Source organism: Temnothorax nylanderi, unplaced genomic scaffold, assembly GCF_030848795.1.
Source record: "Temnothorax nylanderi isolate EJ_2023f unplaced genomic scaffold, tnyl_v1.0 TNYL_tig0251_pilon, whole genome shotgun sequence".
Taxonomy (NCBI): Eukaryota; Metazoa; Arthropoda; class Insecta; order Hymenoptera; family Formicidae; genus Temnothorax; species Temnothorax nylanderi.
Window position 1 is genome coordinate 106,048 of NW_027249313.1, and position 9,554 is coordinate 115,601.

At 36.1% G+C, this 9,554-nt stretch overlaps 1 protein-coding gene and 1 long non-coding RNA gene across 3 annotated transcripts; one reads left to right on the forward strand and one right to left on the reverse strand.

Annotated features, from left to right (window-relative positions):
- The first annotated feature begins 231 nt into the window (after positions 1 to 231).
- LOC139779937 (uncharacterized) lies at positions 232 to 2,304 on the forward strand. Of its 2 annotated transcripts, XR_011720059.1 has the most exons (3): positions 232 to 469; positions 569 to 747; positions 870 to 2,304. It is a non-coding gene; the product is annotated as an uncharacterized lncRNA (long non-coding RNA). The 2 variants fall into 2 exon arrangements; XR_011720058.1 differs by having other exon boundaries at positions 232 to 747.
- Positions 2,305 to 5,512: 3,208 nt separating this feature from the next.
- LOC139779933 (uncharacterized) lies at positions 5,513 to 9,327 on the reverse strand. Its single transcript, XM_071718455.1, has 6 exons — positions 9,239 to 9,327; positions 8,932 to 9,127; positions 8,669 to 8,851; positions 8,406 to 8,510; positions 8,053 to 8,310; positions 5,513 to 7,730 (listed from the first exon to the last, which is right to left on the reverse strand). Exons 1-6 carry the CDS (start codon positions 9,241 to 9,243, stop codon positions 5,925 to 5,927), a joined length of 2,553 nt encoding a protein of 850 aa, XP_071574556.1. The 5' UTR covers positions 9,244 to 9,327; the 3' UTR covers positions 5,513 to 5,924.
- Positions 9,328 to 9,554: the final 227 nt, after the last annotated feature.

The following is a 9,554-nucleotide window of genomic DNA, read 5'->3' on the forward strand; positions in this document are numbered from 1 at the left end:
CGTCTTCGCCCGTATCCATACCCTCGCCTCCACCGCTTTATCCTCGTCCATCTTCCCCCTTAATCTACTCCCCTAGCTCCTTTCTCCTTGCCTTCAAAGTCCAGCTCACGCACGCTCGTCACCTCTTCTCCTTCCTCGTTCTACCACTCCGTCGTTTCTCTCCTTCTCTTTCCATCACCTGTCTATCTGTCCGGCCTCTTCGGTCATTCGATCCATCGATCTGTCGCGACGCCTCCCTGCTCCGTTCTAGACTTTCTAGAGTCCTAGATAATAGAGAAGCGACATTGAAATCGATAGGTGCGATATATCGATAAAGTCGCCATTTTGTTTCTCCATATGGAATAGGAGAAGACGTCAAAGCAGGTTAGCGTAAAATGACGTGTGAGGTATAGTTTGGGCGCTCATCCATGTATTGGAATTGGCAAAAAGTAAAACGACGAGGACAACCTATAAAGTTAAAAAGAAAAATGTAAGTAAGGAGGATAAGATGTAAATATTTTCTAAGGATATTTATTATGTTAAATATTTTGTTTCTCTTATAGAAAATAATGAATTTATTATTTTGTAGTTACAATGGCAAGAAAATGTGTTGCTTTGTCATGCTCAACAACATCAGAGGGAAATATATTTCAACTATTCAAGTTACCGAAAGATCAGCTACTGAAAAAAATATGGAGTAATGAAATTGTACAAGGCACTAAGAGCAATGAAAGTTATTATACAATGGAAGAAAAGTATCTTTGTGAGGTATGTATTTTTTTGACAGAGTATTAAATTTTAGTTCACGTTAATCAGCATGGCAGGCTTTGTATTAATTTGACTATTATAAGAAACTAAACTTGTCATAATTAATGTAAATTTTATGTAAGTTGCATTTCGAAGAGCATCAATGGGAAAAAAATTCCAATCGAAAATGTTTGAAGTTATCTGCTATCCCTACTGTGTTTCTTCAAACTCGACCAGAAGATTACGTGAAGAACGTATGCTTCGTATTGTTTTCAACTCATCGAGACGAAGGTCCTCTTTTAAAACTAGTTTATGTATCGAAACAGCTGAAATCTTGTATTGAAAGAGAAAATGAAGAAAGGAAAGAAGTTTGGAAGAAGTTGGGAATGCTGTTAGTTGAATCCAAACTTCAGAAAGCTCGTATTAATAAGAAAAAGGAATTATTACTTATTACTGTCAAGAATAATAAAGAGTTAAAGACATTATTGAGACAAAAAGTACAGATCTGTGAAAATGTAATTCTACTCGCTTCATCCAATATGTAAGTACAAAGTGAATACAATGCACTGTAACAAATTTAATCAGCATAATGGAAATAAGCAATTAAGAATGCATTATTTTTCACATATTAATTGTATGATGTTGCCAGAATAGGTATTTCTGTTCATCTTCCTATCATTGTGACACAAATTTGTAATAATCATAAGGTTTGTTTATATATACGATATATCATGTAATATTATTCCAGGTAGCAGGATGACGTTTAAAACTGTCTTAATGACGTTTTATTGACGTTAGAGACGTCATTAAGACGTTATTAATACGTAATTTGACGTCACTATGCTACCTGGGATCCTTTTGAAGACATACATTTTTAATAAATTTTAAATATATTTTTATTCCTTCAACTTTTTTTACATGCTTTACTTTCTTATGAAAATCTTAGTTTTATAAAATATGCGGAACATATATAAAAATGACAAAAAAGCTTATTTTTTCAATAAAGAATTCCAATAACAAAAACATGACATAAAAGCGCATTCACGAAATGCATGAACAAAAATCATTTATGTAATAATTAACTGTTTCGACTATATATCACTATCATAGCGTATATATTACTATCACAGCGTATATTAACATTGCGGAAAGTATTAAAGTACAATACAACTAAACACATCTTAGCATTAAAATACCAGACAAATGGACGTAATAGTTTGTTACTATCATAGCGTATATATATTACTATCACAGCGTATATTAATACTGCAGAATGTATTGAAGTACATCTAAACATATTTTAGCATTAAAATACAAGACAAATGGACGTAATGGTTCATAACGTTATTACTATCACAGCGTATATCAATATTGCAGAATCTATTGAAATACAATACAACTAAACATATCTTAGCATTGAAATAAAAGATAAATGAACGTAATGGTTTATAACGTTACAACGAAACAAGTATCTTCACCTTTTAATACAATGCGAGATAAATTACTCTAGAACATAATACTAGAGATATTGTAAAGAAAATAAATGTGTTGTAACAAATAAACTTTTCTACTTTATAATTTTGTGCATAGCTACACTTTTACTACTGAACACATTGCTCTGTTTTTTTAGCTCTTCTTTTCTCATCTGTCCGTACTGTTTATACCTTATAGTAAAATATCGACGTAATACTTTAGTTGTGATATCATGGCATCATGGTACAGCAGACGATGCCCATACATATTGCAAAGAGTTTACGAGTACGTCATAAACATTAACGTTTTTAGTTTTCATAAGATCCTCTCTGACTAGTCTGAATGTTAACTCGGCTTTCCAGATAGCTTTAAATGTTTCCTCAGATACTTTGGTTAAACAGTGATCTCCATAAGCATTTAATTCTGTCAAAAGTTCATATGAATGCGGCTCTTCTTCTTGCCTTAACAAAGCATTATAACAGATATCGCATACCGAATATACATTTTTCACGCTGTGCACCGCACTTCCTGCCATATCGTATAGTATTATTCTCTCCCATGTTGCGAAGTAAGCAATGCATTCATCTGCCACAATAGGTATATCAATGGAAAAATTTAACTTAGGATCTTTGCACTGTATGTTTTTCATATTTACATGTTTTGAATTATCTAAAAAGTTAATAATTATTTCACCATCGTCTTGATCATAACTGCTTGTTGCATTTGCCGTACAAAATTGTGCAATTGAGATAGTCTTCAAAAGATGTTTAAATGTCAAAGCATTAGGTACAGCTTGACGGAATCTTATGCAAGAGAAAATATTTTCCAAGAAATCTTGCGTAAATCTTCCAGTGAGCAAATATTTATATCCTCTTTCATTTAGAAAATAATGTTGTAAACTTAGAATAGCATTAGTGGCAATAAGAACTCCACACTGTACTGGTTTCCATCGATAATCTATCCCAATACGCGTTTCAGAAAATATTTTTATGGTTAATTTGAGATGAGATATAGCCTTTTCATAAGCTTTTTCGTTGCTTTTATTTAGTGCTAAACTGTGATGTCTTGAAGTCATTAGGTCAAACCAATGATTGACGACACGTACAAACCAAGCAGTTGTGATGTAAGAAGGATCTTCTTTTGAAAGTGCTAAGAGCTGAAGGCCAGAGGATGTACGTTGGCAGAATACAGATTTTGCAGTTGAAACCTTCATACCATTAAATCGATTTTTTTTGTCTAAATTCTCTTTCTTCAGCCTAAAAGCAACTTTTAGTTCTAAAGGTGCCTCAGTATCAAGAAGCTCTAAAATATGTTCCACTTTAACTGTGTTTGAAGGCAGATTTTCACACTGTACCACATCTTCTGGAAGATATATAACTTTATTGCTTACGAGCATAGATTTAATAGATTTGAAGAGATGAGGAACATCCGGCATTATATGTATAACTGAGATGAGGGTCTAGCAGGATGAGATATACCATGTATCACTTTATCTCGATTTGCCATTATACCGAATATTTTCCACATGCTCCTGTTGTCGGAGCCCATATCACTAATGACACAGTGTACGCTCAGTCCAATTGTTTCAGCACATTCTAGAATATTCTTTATTATTTCAACATATGTCTTCCCTGTAGCATCATTCTCGGCACTTTTTGTTTTAGAACTAGTGAAATGATAGCAAATACATTGCTTCCACCGAAAAGCAATACCACCAAGGACAAAGACTAAAGCTTTGTTTGCAAAACCTTCATGACACCCAAACGTTACTCTGCCGATAGATTCATTAATACTAGGATCGATTACTTCTCCAGGTATTATTGACATTTCATCAAGTGCTAACACACAGTCTTTCCACTCTTCTCTATAATTGTGAATTTCGTTTGCAAGGAGCTCAAAAACTTTATTCAAGATACCTGGTCTGAATTCAATATATTCTGTTCTTCTTTGTAGAGTGCGAAGACTTGGTAAAGGAAATAGTTTTCTCACTTCTTCATATCCCGACGAGCCACATTTCAATTTCAATATTAAGGCCTGCTTCAACGTAGCTGATTCCCACTTTACACCTTGAGAATTCTTTCTCCGGAGTGCCTCTCTTTGATCTTTATTAAAAGTTTTTAATATTCCTTCTTCTCTCTTCTTAATATTTTTCCAGGTATCCAATTGCTTGGACATATTTTTATTGCTGTTACGCAATACTTCATTTTGTCCAAGTAGATAGATAAAGGAGGGGGTCCAAAAATGGCCGTTTTGTGCCCCGCTGGGAAACCTGTGAAACATTTTTTTCTACCTTATTTAAGGTTGAAATAAGAAGGAAATAATAGTCATTTACCCAGGAAACCACGGGAAATATTTTAAAATCTATAATAATGTGTTTAAAACGTCTGTTAAAGTAACTGTGTTTGAGCGGTTTAATAAAAGGTGAAACGTTTTAAAACAAGCACTACATTTCCATTTAATGAATTTTGCATCATGAAATTGTATATAAATGCCGTACATATAACACAATTGCTCATATACGCTTATCATATGTAAATACATTTATAAAACGGGGACTTTGAATTTCATGTTTCAAAAGACACGAGGAATATGGATTACCAGCACTTTGAAATTAATGTCGAATCACAAAACAGTCTCCTAATTAAAGTACGACTTCGTTCTAGGCACTCTTCTAGTATTAAGTATTTTTCTTACGTTCTTATAGACAAAACTAAGAGTGGTATAGACGCAATTATTGGTCACACATGTGGCTGCAAAGTAGGAAAACAAGTTGTCGGTTGCTGCTCTCACGTCGCAACAATTCTATGGTACTTTGGGTTTGCTGTACATCAACCAACAATACATTTACCTGCAGATTATTTAAATAATTATTTTGAAGATGATTATGATGGTTCATCTGAATCAGATTCTGAACATTAAATCTCGTAATCTTTCAAATATATCTGAATATTTTTCATAAATGGTTGACGTAGTTAGTAAAGAAACAGAACAAAAATAAAAAGATGTGACTGCATATATGTGTATATACAGAAAGTATAAAAATATATATATATGTATGTAATAAAAAATATGTATTTAAATGTAATAAAAATATTATATACAATTTCATGATGCAAAATTCATTAAATGGAAATGTAGTGCTTGTTTTAAAACGTTTCACCTTTTATTAAACCGCTCAAACACAGTTACTTTAACAGACGTTTTAAACACATTATTATAGATTTTAAAATATTTCCCGTGGTTTCCTGGGTAAATGACTATTATTTCCTTCTTATTTCAACCTTAAATAAGGTGGAAAAAAATGTTTCACAGGTTTCCCAGCGGGGCACAAAACGGCCATTTTTGGACCCCCTCTTTTATTGTGTATCCCCGTAGGGTTTACAAGGCGTTTTTGTGAGGAACGTACCCAAACCTCTTACATAAACTCCCCTTCGCGCCCTGGCCTTATGCGACCTTACAATTTGCCTAAATTCCCTCTCCCTCCCCCTCTTCCTTCCCCCCTTTGTTTGTCTTCCTCCGCTTCCTCCGGTTTTACGTCCGTCTGCTTCCATCCTTCCTGTCTCGGCTCCTCCCTGTCCTCGTCCGTATCCCTCAGAAACTCCTCCGCCTTCACCTACAGCCCTTCCGCATATTGCTCTCCTCTCCTTTATTCTACTTTCCTCTCCCTCCTCCTTCCCTTGTCTGTCTCTTCCTTCTCCCTTTCTCTCATCCCCTAATCCTTCTCCTTACTCCTCCGACTCCCCTTTCCCTTCCATTCTTTCCCTCTCTATTTCCATCATCCATTCCTCTCCTCCCCCTTCCTCACCCAAAACCCAACCCACCGCTTCCTGCCAACTTCCTCCTCCTGATTTCCACCTTCTACATTCCTCCCACACATGCTCCCACGTTTCTTCCTTATATTCACACATCCTACATTTCTTCCTCTCTTCCCCCTCCCAGTACCTGCTTTCTCTCATTTCACTCCCTAATCTAAACCTCGCCACCCTTCTCCATCTGCTCTCTCCCCATCCCTTCTTCAGATATCCTGGGATACCCTCTCCCTTTATTACCTTGTACCACCTATTATAATCCGATTTCTCGATCTTCTCCCATCTCTCTTTCCTTTGCGTCTCCTTGTCTCCTCCAACTAGCTTGCGGTGCCAACCGTCTCCCTCTTCTCTCAACCTTTCAAGCTCTTTTAACCCCACTCCTCTTTCTTCAAAGAACCCTTCTCTCTCCCGTTCCCAGCTCGATCCTGCTCTCCCTTCCTTCTCCCTTCCCTTCAGCTCCTCCCAACATAACCTCGCCAGCTCACTTCCTTTTCCCTCCTCTAACTTCTTCTCGAATCTCCATGCGCTTATTCCCGCCCTCCCTCTTAATTTCTCTCTTTGGAGCTCCTCTCTAACTAAGTACCACGGCGTTTTTCCATCTACTCCCAAGACCCATCTGATATGCCTTTCCTCCAACCTTTCCATTCCTTCCCTCTCTTTCCATCCCCATATTTCTGCTCCATACCCCATAACCGTCCACACCAGTCTATCAAACAGCCACATTCTTTTTCCCCAGTCTTTCCCAAATCTTCTCTTCCCTATCCCCCAAACCTTCCCCATCACCGCTGCCGCCTTCTTGATCCTTTCTCTTACCTGTGCCTCCTGCCCTCCGTTCCTTTGGAACACATATCCTAAATACCGAAATTCCTTTACTTCTCCTATTTCTTTTCCTTCCCATCTCCATCTTCTCTTACAGTCCCTTCCTCCTCCTTTCTTAAATCTCATTATTTTAGTTTTTTCCACATTTAACTCCAACCTCTTCCTACCTAGATATCCCTCTAATCTCTCAAGCATACTCCTCATTTGATCCTCATCCTCTGCAATTAACACTACGTCATCGGCATACGCCAACGTATATATCCTCTTACCTCCTAGCATTATCCCTCCCCATTTAACTCTGCCCATTTCCTCTTCCATATCTGCTAACATTATGTTGAAAAGTAACGGACTCAGCGGGCACCCCTGTCTTACCCCCCTCCCCGTCCAGAACTCTTCCCCTATTTCGTTTCCCACCCTTACTCTACTTTTCGTCTCCCTCAGAATCTCCTCCGTCCTCCTCACCAGCCCCTCCCTTATTCCTCTTTCTCTCATCGCTTTTATTAATACCCCTCTATCTACCGAGTCAAACGCCGCCTTAAGATCCACAAAACATGCTATCAGTTTTCCCCCTTTCTTCTCCAACTTTCTGTTCACCAGGTAATTCAACACATAAATGTTATCTATTGTTCCCATTCCCCTTCCATTTTGTCCAAGTATCTTACTCAGAATTTTATCGAGTTCTGTCAAGCGTTTTTTAAGTTGCTCATTTTCTTCCGTTAAAGATGTAATTTTTAAGTTAGTGTTTTGCTCTTTCGTAGTTTGAGTACTAATGTCCTTTTTCACTTCTGTTAGCCAATCCGAAAGTGTATCATCTTGTGTCATAGTATGAGAGTGTACAGATATCTCTTTGCTTTCAGCACTAATTTGCATTAAATCCAAATTATTCAACGCACTTCTTTCAACCTGAGAAAAATAAACAATTATTTTGAAAATTATTCCTTCTCTTCATCTACACCCATAAATAATGATTTGTCCCATGTTACACTAGTATAGCAAATCTGAAAGATACCCATGCTATTCCATCTAGTAGATTCATATACTTATGTACGCGTATGTGTACATACATGACGCATACATATTAAATGGAACAAAATAAGTATCTTTCAGACTTTCTTCACTAGTCAGGTATGGAACAAATTATTGTACAAGGATATATATCATGGTGTTGGTACAGGAATATAAAGGCAAGAACTGAAGTCGTTACAATATTTAAAAAACAACTCACAGAATTAACAGTTGATGTGCAGACATCTAAACAATCTCTTTTTACATCTGAACCATTGTATCCGAGCTGTATTGTTGCATAGCTTGTCTCTATTTGTAATGGATCTGCTCCAATCTTTTCAGTCTCTATTTGTAATGGGTCTGTTCTATTCTCTTCAGTCTCTATTTGTAATGGATTTGGTTCGGTCTTTTCAGTCTCTATTTGTAATGAGTCTGCTTCATTCTCTTCATTATCTTTGGATATTATTGTTTTTTCAACCTAAAGAGGAAAATAAAAAACAATTATATTTTAAATATGGTATGAGGTGCTGCAAGATTAAGAACAGAAATAATAAGCATAACAGAACAACTCACAGAACTGACAACTATTTCAGGCACATTTCCATCATTGCAGCAGATTGGTCGACATATATATGTGTGATCATTATCACATAATGAACGTAATTTTTTCTTCTTAACCTTTAACATTATGTTAAAAATGTCATAAAATTACAATATTTCAATAATTGACTACAAATATTTTATAAAAAGTTAATTACAAAAATGTTTACAAGTATTCTTAATAAATTGATAAATATTTGAAAAGTTAAATAAGTAATTTTATTCAATAAACTTACAGATAATTGTGCAACAATATCACTTCTGTTACTAATGTCCTGTAATGGCATTGAATATGTATGCTCATTAAATGGCTTATTCGATGGGAGATTATCGTTAAAAACTGAAGGAATTGCTCCGATTTTGAGTTTCCTCTTACCATCTTCTCTAATAAGCTCCCAAGAAAACCTGTCAAAATGCTCCTGAAAAAATATGCATGCTATCAGTAAATGACTTCGCTATATATGTATATGTACATATTTATTGCTACACTGCAGCTTACAGAGCACACAAACAATGGATCCTTAGGCTCCCAAGTAGATCCATTAATATTCCTAATACTGTTAATCCAGCTAGCTTTCTGTCCTTTATTTCTAGGAAAACGATGAAACATAAGAGTTTCATTGTTGTTCTCGTCTCCTACCTTCCGTCCTTTACTTTTATAAATATTTTTACATGTATGTACACAGCACTTTATCCTGAAGAGGAAAAAAGAATGTTTCTCATAAAAAACAATGAAGTTTAATATTCCTTTCAATAGGTAGAATAATTTATATTTAATAAAGATTTATATACATGAGAGTACTTACGTCATAATTAATAGGAGAATACGCAGGAAACCGGGATATAACCAAGTATCTCTATTCTGTAATTGTATTGGCTATTTGTCTTAGATGGGTGTGAGACGAAATGAACAGGAAGCACACACTAGATTTACTTTGAACTCTTTATTATATCTATATAATATCACACGTTAGATACGTCTGTACTCAACGACACACCGGGCTCTTCTGAGTTCAGACAACGACCGACCGATCGCGCATGCACGTGGCGCCCCGAGGCTCGCGCCACGCTGGAGCTGCCCTCTCGAAGGGCGGGAGCACATCGCTCGTACAAAGCTCAACT

Bases quoted from the DNA above. Each gene is read 5' to 3' on its own strand.
- LOC139779933 (XM_071718455.1), bottom strand. The intron at 8,852-8,931 runs GTAAGCTGCAGT...ATATTTTTTCAG, and splicing joins ATCCATTGTTTGTGTGCTCT to GAGCATTTTGACAGGTTTTC. The intron at 8,511-8,668 runs GTAAGTTTATTG...ATAATGTTAAAG, and splicing joins ATATTGTTGCACAATTATCT to GTTAAGAAGAAAAAATTACG.